At 33.4% G+C, this 24,057-nt stretch overlaps 2 protein-coding genes across 2 annotated transcripts in view; one reads left to right on the top strand and one right to left on the bottom strand.

The window, feature by feature from the left end:
• The window catches only part of LOC128184496 (NADH dehydrogenase [ubiquinone] 1 beta subcomplex subunit 8, mitochondrial-like), a 34,201-nt gene extending 25,463 nt beyond the window's left edge, over positions 1-8,738 (bottom strand). The window contains exon 1 of the mRNA XM_052854010.1: positions 8,605-8,738. Coding sequence (XP_052709970.1) covers positions 8,605-8,701 — 97 coding nt within the window. The 5' untranslated portion in view covers positions 8,702-8,738. The remainder of the gene's footprint in view (positions 1-8,604) is intronic.
• Positions 8,739-17,227: 8,489 nt separating this feature from the next.
• LOC128185451 (fibrillin-2-like) overlaps positions 17,228-24,057 on the top strand; it is a 62,792-nt gene continuing 55,962 nt past the window's right edge. The window contains 2 exon segments of the mRNA XM_052855044.1: positions 17,228-17,497; positions 21,122-22,156. Coding sequence (XP_052711004.1) covers positions 17,404-17,497; positions 21,122-22,156 — 1,129 coding nt within the window. The 5' untranslated portion in view covers positions 17,228-17,403.

Genomic DNA, 24,057 nt, shown 5'->3' on the forward strand with positions numbered 1-24,057 from the left:
TGATAACTATTATACCTGTTTTTGTCTTCAACAAAAAGGAAGGGCTTTTTGACAGCCCTTTAAACCACTTATTTTTTCTCAAAAACTGAACATGATAAAATGAAAACAAATGTCATAAACATATTACCCACACATTAAATTATAAGAAATTAAATGCCCAAAGAAAGACAACTCAAGAATTTTATATCCAAATATATCCTTTATTTCTTGAAAAAAAGTTCTTAAAATTCATATGTAAGAAAGAACTCGTTTATGATTCAAGACTTTTGGTATGCCAAATAGCTCTTATGCTAATCAATCATTGAGCAAAGCAAGATAACTCTTGAAAATTATTTTTTTGGAATTGTGATAAAGTTATCATTTTCATGCCTTTATAACTTCTATAAGGAGTCAAAAAGTGGCCCCTCAGACCATAATTTTTAAATTGTACTTTTTATTCTTAACTATTATCTGAAAAGATTTTTGGAAATCGGATGAACAACAAGAGGCCCATGGGGCAACATCGCTCACCTGAGCAACAATGGCTTTATATGGGTGTCCAAAGGATATTGTGCCATATGGCCTATCGGTAGAAAAACAAAAAAAAAGAATACCATAAAGTATCCAAATTTTACACTTATTTCCTACACTTAATCTTTGACATTGTACCTTTATGAAATACCATTTTTTTCAAAAACAAGATCCTATACAAGATATAATACTAAATTTTTGGTAGGGGTACACTGTTAACTTCCAATTCTCTTTATTTTAGTTCTGCCCCCTAACTTTATAAAGTGATCAAATTATATATGAGAGCATACATTTACTATCACTGACTGGTACATTTTCGTCATCAACTACTAGCTAGTTATTGTATTTTATTTAAAAAATTCCAATATGTGAAAAAAGAAAATTGTACCTCAATGCGCTCAAATCAAAAACATTAAAAAATTTAATTGGTCTTCCACATTATAAACCATTATTGTTTACCAGGCGTGAACTCGTGTGACGTTTTATAATCTTACTTACTTTATCGATTTATCGATGAATACACTCGAATGAAAAATGTTGTCATGTTATATGTTAAAGAGCTATTATAATCAATGCATAGGCGTCGGAACCGGAGGGGCCATCCTTTCCTTTTTTTTTTTTGCTTGGCAAGATTTCTGATAAGACCTAACCCCCCCCCCCCCTGGCTACAAATTAAGATGATTTTCCGCTGTAATATTTTCTTAAGAATAGTTAGTCGTTTTTATTTAATTTATTTAATTGTGTCTGAAAAAACCATCAAAGTTGGTGTAGATTTCCTGCATATAATTCATCGTTTAAAGAGGGGGCCCCAGAAAGTTAAGTTACAGCATATCATCCGCTTAATATTTCTGTACAGGTATGTAATATTTAGCGAGACATTTCTAGTGATCAATCAAAATTTCAGTGTCAAACGTAGAATTACATAAAGCAAGATACAGAGCTCACAATTCTGCTAGGTTTGATTCAGTTTTTTTTTTCACAAGAGTTTATAACATTCAACTTAAGATTTTTTAACTTGGTGATTCCTATTCGGCATTTAAAATGTAAATGAACAAAAGCATGGCCTCAGTTCTGTGAGCAAAGCTCTGCAATCTGATTAAAATAAGATCTTTGATCCGCTCTGACAAATTCGATGTCGCCACACAAAGCGACATCGAATTTGTCAGAGCGGATCAAAGATCTTATTTTAATCAGATTGAAAGCTCTGTATCTTGCTTATAATTCGAAACTTGACACTCAAATATGGTTAGTAAAGAGAAAATTGTAAACAAATAAAACAGAAGAAACATGCACTAAAGCAAAGAAAGAGCCCAATTTATTTTTCATAATATATATACCTATATTTTCTAGCAGCGAAACAATCTCCAATTTAGACTGAAAATGCCGAGCATCTTAACAAAACACGTTGTATTCATCAACCATTATGTAGAGATCGTACTGAATTACCAATAGAATGTACAGTATTTATAATATAATATTATTTATGATATAATATGTTGTCAGTACATCAGATTATGCTTATTTTGCGCACAATCAGCTGTCTTATTTACCGAAGTCTATGTTTGATTTGATACGTAAAAATCCAAAATACAGGCGATAGTTCTCCTCAAGTTACAAAGCATGATTAACGAAAATGAAACGAAAATCAAAACAATCTAAAACCACTGTCACGAGTGAAAATGTCAACGCATTGAAAGATTTAACCTCAATTTACTTCACGAAATCGGCACAAACATATTTTGCATGTTTCAAGTATCCCTTTGCACGTAAACTGTTGCACAACAAGCAAATTCATCTTTGTCAGTTCGACCCGTTTGTCATGCGTCAACATTCAAACATGGCTGCTTCAAACAAAGAACTTTCGTTTTCGATATGGAATACCGAACCCGAAGTTATATACTGATTGACAGCGATTATCTCTTAATTTTTATTTTCATTAATTACTCAAATTTGAAACAGAATTAGCCCATAATTTTTGCAATTTATATTTTCCTTTCAATAAGGATTATTTAAGCTTAATTACGTTGAATTTGACTCAATAGTTCTTGAGAAGAAGATTTTTTAAAATCCACCCCCCTTTTTCTACAGTTTCATGGTTTTCTCCATTTCAAATACAGATTGGTCTTTCATTTCTGCAATTTATAATCTCCTTTCCATAAGGATGCTTTGTGCCAAATTTGGTTGAAATTGGCCAAGTGGTTTTAGAGAAGAAGTTTAAATGTGAAAAGTTTACAGACAGACAGACGGACAAACTGTGATCAGAAAAGCTCACTTGAGCTTTCAGCTCAGGTTAGCTATTAAAAAAGTTACAGCCAAAGGGCTGTTTTTGAAAATGACCCCTCCAGATCCCTTATTTTCTGGATTTTTTTTTTCCAGAACCTTTTCCGGTTTGCGCATTACATGCCCAATTGTAAATATAAAATATAAAAAATATTTGCTTGAAAACTCTTTGAGAAAACATTACACACATGAATCCAATTAGCATTGAAACTCCCATAGACAATTTTCATTGGCTCATAAAACCGAAAGTACCCAAAACTTTTCAAAGAAACTTAGAATATATGTTAATTACTACTATCTAAACAATGACTCTAAGTCCTATAAAATTCCTAAGGTTTTAAATTTTTTTCATCCCCCCTTTTCTCAAGTTTTGGGCCTTATATGTCAAAAACGGTAAGAGATAGAAAAATGCCTACACTTACCTGGTACATTTTTGAACATCTTGACAAGATACATCTTATTCAAAAATTTGAATGTTCTAACTCGAAAAATAAGCAGCATATTGCGTTTCATTTAATTCTTAGTATTTTTCTTGTCCAAACCGGAAGAACCGGAACCGGATGTTCAAAACCTTACTTACGCGTGTCATTAACCATTGCTATAAGCCTATGCATTCACAATTTAAATACATTTAACAATATTCAAAAAATCCTTGATGAAACTTTGTCGAGAATAATAATAATAAAAAAGACAAAAACAATAAGTCTTTTTGACCGAAAGTTGAAAAGCCCTAAATATTATTGAATTCTTTAGATTTCAGTTAGCACTGCAATAAGGGGAATAACTTTTGATTGTCGACAACTTGGCAAAGTCATGAAATGGATATTGATGAAACTTTGTCGAGAATAATAATAATAAAAAAGACAAAAACAATAAGTCTTTTTGACCGAAAGTTGAAAAGCCCTAAATATTATTGAATTCTTTATTTTCAGTTAGCACTGCAATAAGGGGAATAACTTTTGATTGTCGACAACTTGGCAAAGTCATGAAATGGATATTTTGAATGTCAACAATGCAATGGTATATTATGTGTGATCTATTTTATTGTGATATATATTTACTAAATTATAATTTACATTTGCAATTTATATATTTCCTTATCTGAACCTATAGAAAAGCAAAAATTCTGTATTCATGAACTTTTTCATGACGTCACAATGATCATAGCATGCGATTATCTTTTGTCGCTTGTATTAATTATTGTAAACATAAAATTTCTGTAATTTTGATTAACAGTTCTGAATGATTTGTCTTTATTAAATATAAAAAAAGTAATTAACAGCAATGTTAAAAGTTCACAGGGATATGAAGTTGGTTGCTACATAATCAAATCTACTGAGAAGCCCTTTGGGCTTTACAGGATTTGATCAACCAACTTCATATCCCGATGAACTTTTTAACTTGCTGTTTATTTTTTAAGTATTGTTAAATATTTCAGAGTTCATCAAGTAATATATATATATTATCGGGAACCCTACGTTGGAGTTGCTGTCATTTATACCAACAAAAACACCACCATTGCAAGGAGAATACCAAATTCTACAGCAGTATACCAAATGGAAATAATATAATAAATAAACAACAAGAGGCCCATGGGCTACATCACTCATCTGAGTGACAATAGGTATGATAAAATCAGGTTAACAGAGTCATAATTCAAATTATCTTGGCAATGTAGTATAATACATGTAAATCCTGTATCAAGTAATAGTCCATTTTTTTTTAACCTGGATATTCTTATGTTTATAATCAAGTCCCTTTTCTAAAAGGATTATTTTATAGTCATATCACCAGCATTGCAGTTCTCAAAAAGATCCTATGTCTAAACAATTGTTTATATAAAGGATATAAACCTACATCAAACTCTGAAACCCTTGTAAGGCCTAAGAATTGTCCAGGGACAAAAGTCTAAACAATTTGAAAGAATCAGCGATATGTTAAAATGCTTGCATATATCAAGTAAAACCATATATCATAACATTTCATTTTTTGTGAATAATTAAAATATGTGGCCTCACCCTACTCCTCAAGATTTTGATTTAAAAGAGTTTAAATATACATTATCTAAGATTGCTTTCAGTAAATTTACAGCTTTTCTGAGCAAATGGTTGAATTTAGAAAAAGATATTTTAATTTTTGTCATTTTATATTCCTATGTAAATTTTTGCGACTCCCCCCCCCCCCCCCCCCCCCCCTAACTTAACGATTTTAAAAGATTTACACAATATTCCTATGTTAAAGTTTGACCCCCTCATTGTGGCTCCACCCTCCCCCAAAGTCATGATTTTCATAAATTTGTATCTACACTACATAAGGATGCTTCCACCCAAGTTTCAGCTTTCCTGGCTGATTAGTTTCTAAGAAAAAGATTTTGAAAGATTTACTCTATATATTCCATTGTAAAACTTTGACCCCCAATGTGGCCCCACCTTATTCCCGGGGACAATGAATTGTACAAATTTAAATCTACACCCTCTGAGAATGCTTCCACACAAGTTTCAGCTTTCCTGGCCAAATGGATTTACAGAAAAATTTTTTAAAAGATTTACAATATATATTTCTATGTAAAAGTACGACCCCCTAATTGTGGCCCCACCCTACCCCTGGGGGGTCATGATTTTCACAACTTTAAATCTACATTACATGAGGAAGCTTCCACACAAGTTTCAGCTTTCCTTGCTAATTGGTTTCTGAGAAGAAGATTTTTAAAGATTTACTTAATATATTCTTTGTTTAACTTTGACCCCCCATTGTGGCCCCATCTTACCCCCGGGGACCATGATTTGAACAAATTTGAATCTAAACTATCTGAGGATGGTTCCACACAAGTTTCAGCTTTTCTACCTAAATGGTTTTTGAGAAGAAAATTTTTGAAAAATATCAGCAAATTTTCAATAAATCCTCACTTACATGTATCTCCCCTTGAAAGAGAGTGTGGCCTTTTATTTTCACCAATTCGAATCCCCTTTACTCAATGATGCTTTGTGCCAAGTTTAATTGAAATTGGCCAAGTGGTTCAATCTTAAGAAGAAGACGAAAATGCAAAAATTTTACAGACAGACAGAAGGACTGACGGACAGATAGACGGGCGCCTGCCAAAAAGTGATCAGAAAAGCTCACTTGAGCTTTCAGCTCAGGTGAGCTAAAAAGTAAATACATGGCATAAAGCGTTACCTTGGCTTTGTCAAGGAATACAGGGTACAAATAACACAAATAAATAAAGCTTGATATCATAAAGAAAATTTAATTTAAATAAACATGGATAAGGACAAAATTAAGGCATAAATAAACTGAAACTGAAGGGTTACATGGTTGGATTAAGACTAAGTTACATTTTTAATCAGAAGATATGATTTTTTGTCACATGTGTCTTAAATTCATGATATTAATAAATGGAGGAAAAAATCTCATTTCTTCACTTCAGCTCAGATTTATAAAGACTTGCCATACATGTGATATGTACCAAGCAATTTGCAAAATGTATCATTTCTTCAACCCCATTCAAGGAATCACAGCGGGATACCAAAATTCATGGAAAATGAAAACTGTACAGTATTTTGAATTTTTCGCTAAATGCCACCATTTTCCTCTAATTCGCGTTCACAAGACAATGGAAAGTATTACCTGTGTTTGATGTGACATTTCGAAATGTGCAGAGCACACAAACCATATTGCTGCAATGCATGTGATGGTGTTAACTGTCATGTGTGATAATTATCTCGCTGTAAATTCATACAAAGATTTACCATTTGTTGGTTTAAAATAAATTACTTAAACATCTCCCTTCCTCAATAACATTCTATAACTCTAAATCATCATAAATTTTTTATCCGTACTATGAATCTGCCTTTTAAATAGAGAATTTTAATAAATCTCGAGGTGTTAATATTACACTATGCTATTTCAACGAACAGCTTGTCAATGACTTAAAGCTGAACACTGCTCGTAAATAGGCACTGTCTGTCATATTTCTCTCTCACCATCGGTATCCCTACAACCCCTATATAAGCTACAGACCTTTTAGCAGTTTATAGTATTTTGCTGTAGAGGTCTCACCTGTGTGGACGTACATCTTGCCTCGCCGTGTTATGCGGTTGCGATGAAATTATCAAATTTTACGCACTTTTTTCAAGCCAGGAGAATACTAACATCAAATAAACTGGTCAAAATATAATTTACAAACAGAATATGCACATAAAATAAGAATTAAATGCATAAATCCAAAGACCACGAAAGGAATACTACACATCGGCCACGAGTTTCAGGTGTGTAATCGGGTGTAACAAAATCGAAGGTTTATATACCAGGCATCGGTGTGATGGTGCCTTTTACAAGCGGTGTTCAGCTTTAAGGATGCAACGGAGACCTACTACTTAGAGGAAAAGGGGTTTGAGCCACAGCTGCACCGGTACATGTACAACCTTTTTTTTTTACTAATTTGATCTCAACTTGTTTAATTATTTATTCCAATATATTCTTCTTGGCTGAAATTGCATCCATTTTTTGTTCATGAATTTAAAGCGAGCGCAGCTCGCCGGCGCGCTGCGCCAGCGAGCGAAGCGAGCTCTAAGAACCAGTGTGCGCGGGAAAAAGAACGAGCTAAACCTACAGTTCATCAAACAAAATTTTTTGTCTACGTCCCATAATGCTCTCTAATTTTTTCACCCGTGGTGCTATGCCAAAAATGGCCGACTTTTAACTCGTAATTTACGGTGACTTTAAGTTTGAAGACACGTTTTAAGTACCGCATATGCTTTGGCGAGCTCAAAAGATTTGTTGCATGCTTCCATACCTTCGTATTGAGTCGAAAAACGTAAACAAAGACGAACAAAGTCATGGATGATGTCACAGTGCACTCGCGCTATATTTCCCGCGAAAAATTTAGAGGTGGATCAAACATCTGTAATGAGTGTACTGGCTATTTCAGTATAGACTGCGATACCTGCCTCATTGACATAATTTATGATCTGTTTTTAATCTTTTTTTGATATAGAGATTTTATATTATATATATATACTAGCAAGAGCCATACTTTACTGTCATATCGATCCATTTTAAGCTAATTGTGCATGCATGTACAGTAGGAGTAGGGAGGAAATAAACTATAGGACATTTTGAACTAAATGAAAAAGAATAAAATGAAAAAAAAAAACAGGTAAAAAATTATGTAGATATTGCATATAGTCAGACCATTGAATTTAAAAGTGGGAAATTACACACCTACAAACAGGTACCGGGCTCTCTCTCTCTCTCCTCCCCCTCTCTCTCTCTCTGGGTAGGGGGTTGCGCTGTATGTATCATAACCTTTAAAATTAGTACCTTTGGCATACTTATTGTAGAGCAAAAGTTCTTTGACGTTCGTTGATACCGAAATAAAACTATAAGTTGACAATGATGCAAGGTACATGTATGTGTAATTCTTGCTGCGCTCGCCAGAACGGTAGCACCATAAAACATATTACTTTGTAAATGGAAGATACGAAATATGAAAAGATTAATCAGCTAACAGGGCTCGTCACGAAGTTTTCATCTTTTTATAAGCTGAAAGCTCTGTGGACAAGCTTGTGTTAAAAAGCAAGCTTTGATTGATATAGATAATAAATTTTGTAGATTTAAAAAATATTACCCATTTCATTAGTAAATGATACGTATAGAATAAGATTGTTATTTATGTTATGTTATTTATATGTATTAGTATATACAATCCTAAATTCAATCTCAGTGGAGTTCGAATTTCCTCGATTTTTTTTTTTCGAACCTGGGAAATTAGGACAAAATGATAACAACTGTTAAAACATTTAAATTAACGTTTACCTCCTCCAAGACTTCTAGGTGATGTTGAAATGCTCCGTTTTACTACAGAAACAGGCTGTCGAACTAACAGAGGTAACACTCGACCGAGAGCGGCCATTGTGACCTCTTACAAACAAAAGAGTTCCAATACGGGGCATCATCGATTCGAAAATCTTGTTCAACCAGACGCTCGGCTGTTCGAGACTAGATTTGAGGCGGAAAAAAATGTTGAAAATGTATTATTTTTAAACAAAGAAAAACTTGATTATATATATATTATAGAGGAAATTGCACAAGTAAAAAAAGAAACTAAAATGAAACGTTTATAGTCATGGAGCATTCGGGAAGAGGGAGAGTACTGCACCCCCCCCCCCAAAAAAAAATATATATATCAGTTATTACTTTAGGGGTTCGTATGCCGGTTCCGTCCACAAGCACATGCAACATAAGTAAACCTATAAACCATGAAACGGCGTTTGTGTTTGTGTATATTTAACATGTTATAATATATCCCCGAGTACCCAAACTCCGTCACCATAAGCAGAAACATTCCGCGTTTCTCTGTAAAAAAATTTTGCGTTTGTATCATTTGCAATCACTAAATATAACCTGAAATGTTTTAATTTATAAAATTATTATAAAAAAAAAATGGGTCCTTGTAAAAACAATCACAACGACATTTTCAGAATGTATGGATGCCGTTTGTTTTTTGGCCTTACGTATTTCAAATATATCATTTCAATAATGAATATATTAATGATTATATTATCTATTTATTACATTTTTAATAAATGTAGCATATTCTAAGTACCGACATACCGCATATTTATATTATCTGTAACCCTGTAGAAGGCAAAAATTATACGGCATGAGCGATTTGACTTAACAAGTGCAGTGCATAAACGCACTGCGGACTGAAACAAGAGGCCAATTGGCCTTAACGGTCACCTGAGTAGCATATATCTCATACACAAACTTGTCATGGAGTCTCATATATGCATCTAATTAATTAGGTTTCATACTGGAGTAGAAAAATTACAAATTTGTAATGACGACCATATTTCAAAAAGAACTGTGAAACCTATAATTTTGGTGAAAAACTAAAAGATCTGGTCTACAAAATCATGAATTCAGTTTTCCTTTCAGCTGTGTGGGAGTAAAGATGATAATTTTTTAACGTTATATGCATTAACATCTATACATCCATTTTGGCCCTGCCCTAGAGTCAAAACCCATACCCCAGGGGACATGAAAATTAAAATTTCAGTAGAGGACTTCCTGGTAAACATAATTAATATGTGAACGGTGTGACCGTTGGACCGAGCGCAGATTTAACACAGTGCATACAGTTTGTTTTTTGTAGAACAAAATTTATTTGAAACGCACACAGTAGGATCCGCCTGGTTGCCTAGCCAAAGTTTAACAAAACGTCGCGTGCTCAGTCTACATTATGACGTCATATTTCAGACGTAAAACGTACAGGTTTTGTCTTCGGAAACAGCCGAAGAGAGTTACGTTATTCCGAACTTTTTTTTATTTCTTCTTTCATTGTTTATCAATTTAGTTCATATAAATGCCGCGGTAATAAATATGGATACTTTATTCAGTATCTAAAATTTCAGTTCCTTGATCTTAATATTTTTATTCTCCATCTGATAATTTGATAAGACATACATAGAACTAGTCGTGTTTCTTGATTAAAGAACCATTGTAACTTATCTGGTGTCCTCTTTTATTTCTTTTAATTCAAATCACCTTCTTTTGAAACACTGGAACATTTTAATCGAGTTAGTGGCAATAAGCATCGATAAGTACCAGTCAATCAATGATCGAACTAACTTTTTAAAAAACAAAATGGCTGCCAATATGGCGGCGCCCAGGGCTGGAAGAAATTTTTTTTGGCCTTAGTACCCCTGATTCAGCTTTCATTTTTCACTGATTTTCTTATATTTACGTGTTACCATTAATCCTCGCTTTGCGAGGCGGGCTTCGCCCGCCTCTCGCTGCGCTCGGTATTAGTCAGTTTTTTTATACAGATGTGTGAGAATAGAGAAGAAGATATTTAAACATTATACGGAGCGCAGCGAGAGGCGGGCGAAGCCCGCCTTGCGAAGCGAGGATTAATGGTAACACGTATATATAAGAAAATCAGTGAAAAATGAAAGTTGAATCAGGGGTACTATGGCCCAAAAAATTTTCTTCCAGCCATGGGCGCCGCCATATTGACCGCCATTTTGTTTTTAAAAAGTTAGTTCGATCATTGATTGACTGGTAGTTATCGATGTTTATTGCCCCTAAACTTTAACGATTTAATAAGTTCCAATGTTTCAATAGAAGGTAATTTGAATTAAAAGAAATTAAAAAAGAAAACAAATAAGTTTTAATAGTGCTTCAATCAAGAAACACGACTTGTTCTATGTATGTCTTATCAAATTATCAGATGGAAAATGAAAACATTAACGCCAAGGAACTGATCTTTAAGATTCTGAATAAAGTATTCAATTTTATTACATTGGCATTCATATGAATTAAATTGATGAACAATGAAAGAAGAATTTAAAAAAATTCCGAATCACGTAAGTCTCTTCGGCTATTTCCGAAGACGTTTTACGTCTGAAATATGACGTCATAATGTAGACTGAGCACGCGACATTTAGTTTAACTCTGACGAATGATTTGAGAAGGCAATCATGCTGGCGGATCATACTGTGTGCGTTTTAAATAGATTTTATTATACAAAAATCAAACTGCACTGTGTTAAATCTGCGCTCGGTCCAACGGTCACACCGTTTACATATTACCGAGCGCAGCGAGAGGCGGGCGAAGCCCGCCTCGCGAAGCGAGGATTAATGGTAACACGTATATATAAGAAAATCAGTGAAAAACGAAAGTTGAATCAGGGGTACTAAGGCTAAAAAAAATTTCTTCCAGCCCTGGGCGCCGCCATATTGGCAGCCATTTTGTTTTTAAAAAGTTAGTTCGATCATTGATTGACTGGTACTTTTCGATGTTTATTGTCCCTAAACTCGATTAAAATTTTCCAGTGTTTCAATAAAAGGTAATTTGAATTAAAAGAAATAAAAGAGGACACCAGATAAGTTTCAATAGTGCTTCAATCAGGAAACAAGACTAGTTCCATGTATGTCTTATCAAATTATCAGATGGAAAATAAAAACATTAACATCAAGGAACTGATCTTTTAGATACTGAATAAAGTATTCAGTTTTATTACCGCGGCATTTATATGAATTAAATTGATAAACAATGAAAGAAGAAATAAAAAAAAGTTCGGAATAACGTCTCTCTTTGGCTATTTCCGAAGACAAAACGTGTACGTTTTACGTCAGAAATATGACGTCATAATGTAGACTGAGCACGCGACATTTAGTTAAACTTTGGCTAATGATTTGAGTAGGCAACAAGGCAGATCCTACTGTTTCAAATAAATTTTGCTCTACAAAAATCAAATCTGCGCTCGGTCCAACGGTCACACCGTTTACATATTATGCATTAACACTATATTGCCACATTGCCCCCCCCCCCCCCCCTTTTAATTTCATGTCCTGAACCCCTGACCCAGGGGCTATGAATTTCACAATTTAGGTAAAGGAGATTGTGGATATCATAACCATGTATTTAGTTTTTTGCCCACATGTGTGGGAGTAGAGAAGAAGATTTTTTAAGATTTAAACATTTTTACTATATGGCCATATTGGCCCCACCCTAAAACCTGAACACCTAACCAAGGGGTCATGAATTTCACAATTTAGGTTGAGGGCTTCATGGACATCATAACCATGCATTTAGTTTTTAACAAATATATATGGGAGTAGAGAAGATTTTCTAAGATTTAATACATTTTTGCTATATGGCCATATTGGCCCCACCCTAGAGCCTGAACCCCTGACCTAGGGAGCATAAATTTCACAATTTTGGTAGAGGGCCTCATGGACATCATAACCATGCAAACAGTTTTTTCCTCACATGCGTGGGAGTAGAGAAGAAGATTTTTAAAAATTTGGCTTTTTTTTGCATATTTGGCCCCGCCCGTGGCACCCCAGGGGTGGTAGAGCCATAAATTTCACAATTTAGATTCTTCTTACCATAGAAATGCTTCACACCAAAAATGGTAACGATTGGCTTGGTAGTTTTCAAGAAGAAGTAAAAAATATAAAATTGTTAACGCACGACGCACGGCGCACGACGCACGACGACGGACGAAGACCAATTGCAATAGGTCACCTGAGTGACTCAGGTGACCTAAAAAAATGTAATAATAACCTTAATAAAAAATAAATTGCATGTGAAATGTTTCATCTTGACCTCTCTTAAAATGACTGGCCACCGTAAATCATCGAATGGGTCCGCATGTCAGAATTATCGTTATTTTAGTGCACCCGTGAAAAAGCATTAGCTGATTTCACGCAATTATTGTTGCATAAAATAAACAAGGTGTAATTTTGTTATGTTTCGACACAGTTGTAAATTGTTGACATTTGATTGAAGATATTAGACATGCAAAAAATGACGTCATAATTGCACTTGATTTGAAACGGCGAGGAGTTTCCCGAAAGTGACGGAGTTGGGGGTAGTGACGAAGTTAGGGGACTATATGCGATATTATACATTATTCCGCTATTTTTATTAAAATGCAAACCATCACAAAATGATAAAAAATAATGAAATGCCCAAATATTTAAAGAACCTCTTAAATTCATTTCAATTAAAATGCGCAGTGACAAAGGGCGAAAAGGTAAAAAAAAATTGTCAAATTGTTAATTATGAATATATACTGGGTGTATTTAGAGACCAAAGTACAATATAACATCTTATAAATTTTGTTACACCAATCAAGTATATTCAAAATTGTCATTAAGAAAAAAGTAATGAGTTAACACACGCTAGACTAAGTAATGTGCGTACCTCTTGATGACATAAAATGATATATTTATAATTCAATGGAAAGCACATTACTTCAACCCAGATAATGCCGAGTAAAGACCCAAAATTGAAAAAAGAAAAATATTACTTTACCATGCTGCATATATTAGCAATGCAAGCATAAATATGCGCAATTCAGCTAAAAAAAAATAAGTAAAAATTAAACATGCATTATATGGATAATGCATAGAGGATGCATAGAGGATTTACATGTGTGTTTAACATTGTAAATAAAACCCCTTGCATTGACATTCTAGAGAGTCATATACCCCCCCCCCCTCCCTTTATTGAATTTGTTCGGGGGTTTTTTATTTTGTGTAAGTTAATTCTAATATTATGTGTTTTCTGTTCGGACGCTAATTTTAAAAGGGGGGGGGGGGCAGGCTCATCCAAAAAATCTTATTATTACAAATGCAAGATTCTCGAATATTGATCTACGTTTTCATATGCTACATACACCTATATATACGAGTATAACTGCGTAATATGAACAATTTTGTGCATGTACGCTTAACGTTTTCAAGGACTTATGTCATAGCTATAGATAGCCTAAAGTTTACGCCTGTAGTTACTGGAAAATATGCCTGCGACTGAGTTTCTTGTAAGTCTTTGGACTAGACTAGAGTTATAGGCCCAAAACTACGCCTCTTAATGAATAGAGCCCAGGGACGTACATGTATATACTAGTAGATACGTCCCTGATGGTCACAGCTTATGGGGGTTGAAACTGATCAAAAATAAATGAGAGAAATCTGACTTTTAAGATAAAAGTTAAAAAAATACTTAAAAATTTTAAAAATTTAAAATTTAAGATATGCCCTGTTTAGCTTAACTACATGTATTATACAGTTGAGGAAATATCCATATGTTTTACGTTTTTAAATATTTAACTCTTCTTTTAAAGGAGATTAATAAAGTATAAAAAAGGCCATGACAATTGAGCCCTCTTAAAAATCTACAACAGTACTTGTACACCGGCAATGCCGTTGAAGTTTACTGAAAGAAACGGTATATATGCATGGTGCAAGATTAATTGAAGATGTTCATACTGCAATCGATTGAAAATATCGGAGAATAACTTTTCTTCTCTGTTCATGACATGCCACAGAAGGAACGCAGTGCCTATATATGCTCATAATAAAACAAATATTTTAATTTACATAAGAAATGCCTACCGATTAAAGATTATTGATATTTTCAAACTAAGGTCCTTAAATAATTCTGTTGCGCTGCGTAAGATCGTGCATCTTTTTGATTTGATCAATATAAGCAATAAACTTGTTTCGAAATAAATGGAAATAACAATGTACAACATACATCTTTTCTTTTTTTTTTTGCATGAAGGGTGTTACATGCATAATTATATAAAATTTTACAGTTTGACCCGTGTGAAAAATAGATATATCGATTTTTACATTATCAAACTATACATAAAAATATTGCTAATACGTATGGAATAAACGGTTATTTAAAACGAAAACAAAAACCATATTATTAATATCTAGCTGTCAGCAAAAGGTTAAATGACCATTCTGCTGTCTGCGCTGCTTGTTTGTTCCCTGTCGGGACAGGAAAAAGGAAAACTTTAAAATGTTCCTGCTTGATATCATTTTGACAAAATCAGCCCAGTTTTATGTAACTTAATATTTAGAACCTTTTTAACGAGAGCTTGGACTTTGGGTAGTTGTGTCAAACAGCAATGTGACGGAGGACTGTCTATTTCATTGTAGGCCACTCTGTTATGGCTCTTTGAAATCAACAAGATTTGTCTGGCTTTTGAGCAAAGAGTACACAATCGGTGTATATTCTTGAAACCAGCGTCATTTTTAACTTGTTTTGACGCAACAAATAAATAGCTACTTCCTACTGAAAGTCCAAGGCCTTGTTAAAATGGTTCTAAGACATACGCGTAGGTATTGTTAGATTGAACCTTATTTACATGTACAAGAGTAGGAAACCCTACAAAAGTAAGTTAAATAAGACGAAAATAACCGTTTACTAGTCATCATCAATTTTGTAGCGTTTAAGCGTAAAGTTAAAAAAAAATGTAATAAAATCGTAGTTTAAATTCCATGAACATTAATGCAACGAAGTCCTGACTCTATGCAGCGTTTTCAAGTTAGCTATTTGTGTTGGATTTTGTATAAATAAAAAAAATCCAACATTACAGCAATCGAATAGGACATTGTTTGCTGATTAATAGTACAGCCATATGCGGCTTTTTTTTCGCGACTGGCCAAAACAAATATTTATATTGCTTAGTTTTCGGGTAGACCGAGACTTATCTACAAGACGTGGAAACTATAATACAAAACGACTTTTGAAATCTAAGAAGTGTAAATGCATTGAGGAATTTGCATTTTTACAAATGCTATGGTTATCTCCATTTTCTCTACATTACCTTGTACTAAGATACCGCAAACAAATTTTGACTAAAGTCTAGGACAGCTTCTTAAATTGATCCTGAGGCCAGTAAACTTGCATACGCTTGAGAAGTACTTTCCCGACTGTGCCCCGAACGCACACGCATGCACTTTCAAAGACGATTTTATTTTAATTTATACTTGATTCAATATGAAATTTGCTACGATTCAATTTCCAAAATTACAATATTGCCAAAATACAAAATGTACAATAATCTTTTTCATTTCCACTCAAACATTTATGTAGCTTCAAAGTCTTCAATTTGAAAAAAATACTTTGGAAATATTATTCGTGTAATTACTTCCTCATACCGAAATCTTTATATGACATCATGTGACTTTTATTAAAAAAATCCAAACCAATAAATTAAAACATCTTTATCAACTTATTATATATATGCAGCCCGGTGTGAACGAATTTTTTTTCAGGTAAAAGCTAAAGAGATGTTATCACAGTATGATAGTGTTCTGTTGTCAAATGGATAAATTATCGTCAATTTTCCGTTTCATTGTAGCATATCTTTTGCTTTAGTGAATTTTAAAAAAAACCTTTCATTCGTCACATACATGTAGGATTGTGCTTTCTCGTGTTTACATATACACTATACAAAGAAGATTATATACATATTGCAAAACATCTCTGTCCAGCATCCAGAACTCTAAAAGAAAAAAAAAGTCTGAATGATAAAACACAAAAAAGTATATTTGGACAATGAATGTCAATAGGAAACCACAGGTGCGTGAGGACAGGATCGACCCCCCCCCCCTTTCCACCCCCCCCCGCCCCAATATATAGACCCCCGGGACTTTATTTTTCTTTTTTGTTAAATTATCCTTTTATGACATATTTCTAATCTAATTTATTCATCCATTGCCCAAAATTACATAAAACAAACATTTTTGGAAAAAAAAATCAGACCCTCTGTACATATGTAGAGGGTCTGATTTAAAAAAAAAAATTAGATTAGAAATATATCATAAAAAGATAATTTAATAAAATAAAAATAAAAACAAAGTCCCGGGGGTCTATAATCGGGGGGGGGGGGGGGGGGGGGTCGATCCTGTCCTCAAGCACCTGTGTAGGAAACAACAGATCTGTTCATCTGTTTAAAGGTAATGTCAGTCAGAATTCGAATACAGACCTGCGTAACATTCATTCTTTTAAAAAAAAAATGTTTAGACAGATTTTTGAGGTTTCTTTTGGACATTTAAAAATGTCCGACTATTTAAAAAACCCCATCCACCTTGCTACCCGGTGCATTTAAAATAGACGTCGTAACGTACCCGGTGTAAATGTGCACTATATTTGTCATATGTTATTACATCCTAAAAAGATTGTATTTCAATCAAGAATTGCAGTTATCAGAGCAGACACTTTAAACGAGTGAGACCCGGAGAAACACATATTCAGGTGTATAAAATCACTATTGATTAGGTACTCTTCAGTACCGAATGAATGTGGGGCATACTTGTGAATAAATGTCCTGTTTTTTCCTGGAACAGCATGTCTATTTTATTTCATTTTGGATATATTTACTGTCTTTTGCAAGGTAAGGGTTATTATTGTGTCTCTTTGTACAGGGTTTTAATTCTCAGAATCCAAGACGTGAATAACTAACTACGTATTCATACATACATATATAACTAGAAAATAATACTTGGTCATGATTGGTGTGTTAAAAAGCAAGGGGAAATATGAAAGTAGTATTTTTCATGCCGCCGTTTAAAAAAAAAAATAATATCAATAGCCAATGCACCCATTTTGCATGTGCAATGTATACACAGAAAATTCTTTTTAAATTCGATCAAAGTTCAATTTGAACGGACAACAGCAATCCTTTTGAACTGCCATTGAGGTTACATGAAATATTACCTCCCCTTTCTTTCTCCTGTCATTTAAGTATCTATACCCCCACCTCCACCACCTTTGCACCCCCTTGAAGTAAAACCACATTCCAGGAAACCCCTGATCTCAAACAATATCGCAATGAGTAAATATACCCACAGATGACCCCTTATTCTCGCAAAGAAAACCATGGACAAAAGCGCGACTAGCTCACTGTTTCACTTTATTATCGCAGGTTGACCACGGAAGCAATCTATTTGAATAAGACTTTAACAAAATAATAAAAAAGCAGTCTACAAATCTGAGCTACATTGATGTAGTTATAAAACTTTTTGTTGTTGATACAATGATAGCAAACTTATCAACATATTATCAGACGTACACAAATTATTAAAGTTTAATAATAAGTTAATGTATTATATCATACATATGTACACTTAAAGGTACATATTACGAAACCATTCGTTATATAAAAGGCATATGCATCAAAATAAATGATAACTACATTATGTATATATTTGTTTAAAACTTTGCAAGATTAAGGTGTGTAGTCCTGTATTTCGGGAGATGATATGCGAAGGGGACCATCCTTTATTTAAACGACCGAATAAGAATTGTTTAAATCTCCCAGATATTGAGGTAACAAGATATCAAAACCAATGCAAGTCACGACATCAGCATGGTTTGATTGATATACGTGGGTTTATTCTTACTGTTGACACGGGGACATCGTATCCGTGTTTCATGCGGATATGACCAACATATAAATAATATATACATGTCATAGAAAGTGGACTGGATACGATGTTCCTGTGCTGTAGATTTTAAATGCTATATCCTTAAAAATGACACTATGTTGCAATAAATTCATTATCATAAAAGTCACAACCTTAAAATGTGTGATACTATTACATGTATTTTAGTGCAGTTTAGTCCAGTTGCATTAAGGAATAATATTCAACATTTAAACAATGAAACGCTTTCTTTGGTGATTCATGCTGGCTATGGAGGTAAATGTCATTGCAGAAAAAATACATATAACTCGCATGAATCATCAAAGAATACATTTTATCATTTATATTTACATCTTTTTTTTTAGTAAATTAATAAATTGATTGTAAAAGTAAATGCAATTAACTTAATTATTGTTAATGTAAACCAGTACGCTAGATAAAAGAAACAGCGAAGTCGTATTATTAAGTTTAACTTTAGTTTTCATTGCGCATGTTGCTTATTCTATAGTAAAATACAGTGTAGTTATACCTAGTGAAATTTTTCCAATACCATTTATTTAATTGAACACAATAAATTAACAGATAAAAATGAATAGATTTTATTTTTTAACACGTTTTTCCGTTGTTTGGTAGGTGAGCGTTGCCATAGTGCTTTTATGACGTTATAATAAAAGTAGGCTTTGTAGGAACTTACGTTATAAATGATAATATATAAGAGATCGAAGTAAAAGGTGAATCACTTTGAAATAGCAAAACTTTTTTTCTTAATTTTTTAATGAAACCATCGTACCAATCTTCATTTGTGATACTCCAAAATATAACAAAATTTGTTCCATTTTGATATTGACCCCACTAAACACAGTGAAGTCGCCAATTCCGGGTCGTCTCCAATTCCTGGTCACTCCTATAATTTTTATGTTATATTGTTTAAAATGTAGCAGAAAAAACTTTATAAATAGACTGATCACGAATTATGGCCTTTCTGTATTTGATCAGTAAAAATATTTGAAAGAAAACATTTACAGACCATCCGAGAAACGAAATTAGAAATCAAGCGCTTTCGAGATCGAGATTTTCACTCATCTTTGATATGGTATATGATTCGTTATTTACGCTGCAGCGTGGTTGATGTGCACATGCATTCAGTTATCCGTCAGATATTGTTCGATATAATAAGTGCTCAATTAGATTTAAAATTTATTGATAAATCAAACCGAAGGAGTTTACCCAAATGCGGGTCAGTTTACCTGAAACAAATGTTTTCAGGGTTTTACAATAACCTGTAAGAGGGAGAGAAAGAAATTCAATTAAATAAAATGGTCCATGCCGCTCAGTTGTCATTACATTTATGTTGTTCGTTATTTCTCTTTGCTTTTGTCATATTTAGTGTCTCATAGTGATTATTTCATTCAGAATCACTGCCCTCATTTACATTTAGAAATGGGTCCCTGTTACTTGTGTATCAGTGGTTTTAAATATTTTTCTTGAGCGGTAATATTTTTTCAATGCTGCAAATTCATAAAAATCGATCTCCAAAACGATTCCCCGATATTACAGATACCATAAAGTCACATGACCCGGAAATGGAGAAAATGATTCGAAAGTGGAGAAGCCAGGCCTTGTTGAAATACCTCCGTAAATATAGTTCCCGGGAATTTAAAAAAAAACAGAAAAAAAGAAATGGCTGTAAAATAGCTCACAAACTTTACTTATTTCAATATGTATAAAGTATGAACACCTTTGCCAAATATTAACGAAACAGTGTGACGTGACCCGGAATTGGAGACTTCACTGATACGGTAGAATTTAGTATATTTTGTATATATAGGGTAGAAAAATGATATTATTAATCACATATTACAATTTGAGGAAAATCGCTATTGTATTAAGATTTATTAAAATATTTTGTAAATGGAAGTTGTAAACACTTTACCCATTTCAAACTTGTATAAAATGTTGTTAACTATCTAATCATGACGATTGCTTTTATCAAAGTGTGACTAAAATTATTTTTAATTTTCCGTGGAAGAAAAAGCAAGAATTAATTGAAACAGTCTCATTGTTGAGAGTGAAACAGTGGATATTGGGATTATTGACGTAGGAGCTTGAAGACCATGATACTTCAAACTTTTTATATAATGACAAAACATCCACCGTTGAAGCTCAAAAATTATCAATCAGGCCTAGAGATTCTGAAGCATTTTTAGACTTCAGTCGAAAATTCTTTCAATTGTGAAATTGTAATTTGTCATAAATCCACGCTTAAAATGTGTAATAATGAACATTATATAGTGCCACATTTAAAATGAATTTAATTTTTTTCGATGTATTTAATCAAAAGACAATATGACAATGTACAAATTTTGACCTAAGTCTAAGATTCTTTTCTGATCCTGGGGCATGGTCTCTCCAAATCTTAAATATGATTTTTAGCCATTTACCTCCTTATGTATTTACTAGTAAGTAATTATCGAATTATTTGGAATTTAAAATTGAATATTTCTTAAATAAATTCATGCAATGCCTTACTAGTATGTCTCATGCAAAATTAAATTCTCTAAAAATCGCCTTTTAACTGTTTAATGTTTTTGCAGGAATTTCAGTTCAGGCTTCAACCACTACAACTTCTACTGACGAATTAACACAGCTTTATGAAACGATAGCAATAAACACTACACAGAGTTCTTTACAAACAACCACCCAGTCAGAAACCTCATTGAGTTCAGAACATGGCAATACCACCGGGTCAGCAACCACAACGACGAGTGGTGGAAATACCTCTGAAATACCAACGATACCGATGGAAAACGCAACAATCGCAACAACAATAGCAACAACAATAACTACTTCTGGGTGGAATTCGACGAACACAGAACCGACAACAAATGCAACAACATTAACTACTACTTCATTAATGAATTCCACGAATACGGAGCTAATAACACTCACGACGGAAATTACAACCACTGAACCAACAACTATTACGACAGAAAGTACAACCATTGCACCACCAACAACAACAGAAAGTACTACCACCGAATCAACAACTATTACTACAGAAAGTACAACCACTGAACCACCACCAACAACAGAAAGTACTACCACCGAATCAACAACTATTACTACAGAAAGTACAACCACTGAACCACCACCAACAACAGAAAGTACAACCACTGAACCACCATCACCAACAACAACCGAAAGTACAACCACTGAAACATCAACAACAACAACAGAAAGTACAACCACTGAACCACCATCACCAACAACAACAGAAAGTACAACCACTGAACCACCATCACCAACAACAGAAAGTACAACCACTGAACCATCAACAACAACAACAACAGAAAGTACAACCACTGAACCACCATCACCAACAATAGAAAGTACAACCACTGAACCAATAATAATATCAACATTAACAGATAGTACAACCACTACACCAACAACTACATCAACAGAAATTTTAACCACTGAACTAATAACTATTTCAACAGAAAGTGCAACCACTGAATCAGAAACTACTGAATCAGAAACTACTGAATCAGAAACTACAACGACAGAGAGTAGATCCACTCAAAATACAACAACGTATATTACAACAACTGAGCCACTATCTACTACTGGTAATATTATTTTTGATGAGTTATTTAAAAGGTCTTCCATTTTAAACGAAAGACCTTGTAGTTTTTTGCACTGTTTTACTTCTGTTTTCCTCATTTTTTCTGCAAATACTGTCCGGGTGATATAGTAAAGACCATTGGACCTATTTCCAGCACCATAGATGGTTGCCTAATGTCATGATTATAGGTAGTTTTTAAAATATTTGATGCAGACACCCCCGGTTCCGATTTTTGTCGATTTTCTATATTAATTTTGTTCGACCCTTTTTGTACAAAGACGTTCTCAGAAACTATTCACAGTTTACTATTCACGATACCAATGTATTTGTGATGTTGACTTGTTACGTAAAGTGGGATTTTTAGGGGGCCAGAAATTTGATATCCTAATGCTACAATACTTTTAAAGACAATAGTTTGATAATTTGTCAATCATTATAAAGTAAATATGGTTCAGAATTATTCTAAACAACATGTTATTTTCAGAATTATGATAGCGACTCTTATTATGAAGTTACATTACTGACCCCTAAAATTTTCGCAAAATTAAGAAGCATTTTGTCATGTTTAGTAAAACAAATAATGTTGCAATTACCAATACCTTTTCAATGATACATGTATAATTATTTGGGAGTCGGCTTCTTTAATTAAGGAACCTTAGGAAGCTTAAGGAAACTTAGGGTTATAAGTCTTTTCTTGATATTCCAAAAAAGATTGAAATTTTGTTAAGCATTAATGAAGCAAAAATGTTCACTGATGTATTACTACAGTTTGACCCCTTTTAATGTTGATATGCTTGTTACAAAGTAATCTTTAAGGTTTAAAATCCCAAAACTTTCATATTTCGTAAATGTGAATCAAAACAACAAATATTTTTCGAATCATTAAAGAATAAAATTTGTGCGGAATTCCCAGTAAGGAGTTACGTGACTGGCCCCTAAAATTGGTTATCCCACTTATTTCAAGACTAAGGACCATTTTGTAATGACTTGTAGAACCAAAATACAGCAAATACCAAGCATTTGAATGACCTCAATATTGTGAGGCCAGTTCCTTAAATTGAGATCTATAGCGACAAAAAGTCGTTTTTATAGATCTGAGGTTTCGTTTTGATGACACGAAACAGATCTTCACAAATATTTACAACTGTTTGGCACTTGTTAACCTCGATATATATTACGTAATAAGGGATCTTATGGCGCCATATTTTAAACAGTTGAGAAGTTATATAATATAATAAAAAAAAATATAAAAATATTATGAAGGTCACTGTTGAGTAGTTGTTCAAAATTTAGTTTAAAATAACATGCCATCTTTAAGCCTGTCATAGCTACTCCCAATAGGTAGTAACTGATCCCTAAAATAAAATAGTCCTATCAAGACGAAGGAACAATTTATAATGACTTGTAGAATAAAATTTCAAAAAAATCGAAATCTTTTAAAAAATAAAATGATTTAGTGGCCAGATCATTATGTTAGGAACCTATAAGGGACAAATGTTTAAAGCAAAATCGACTGGATGTTTTGAAAGTGTTGGCGCTTTAAAATAAAAAAAAAATATACTTGTTTTCTGGAAATTTTAAATTTTAAATGAATCTTTAAAGATTTTCTAGATATTAGAAATTCTTAAACAAGAGCGGCCTCGCACTTGGTGGTGTTACCCGGCGAGACAGCCCCGATACGCGTGTTTTGGACTAGGTGAGACAGCAGCCGTAAGCTTGGACTGTATCACCCTCGGGGCATATATTTCTCTGTATCAGCCTATAGTCAAAGGGGTGCATTGCCCTCTAATTGAAAATCGATAATTCCACAATACATCTGCTTTTATTTAAATTTGTTTACGAAATATCGATAAAATAACAATAAAGGGATATAAAGCTTTACCTTATTAGTTTGAATATTTTTTA

This window comes from Crassostrea angulata, chromosome 5 (genome assembly GCF_025612915.1).
Source record: "Crassostrea angulata isolate pt1a10 chromosome 5, ASM2561291v2, whole genome shotgun sequence".
NCBI lineage: Eukaryota > Metazoa > Mollusca > Bivalvia > Ostreida > Ostreidae > Magallana > Magallana angulata.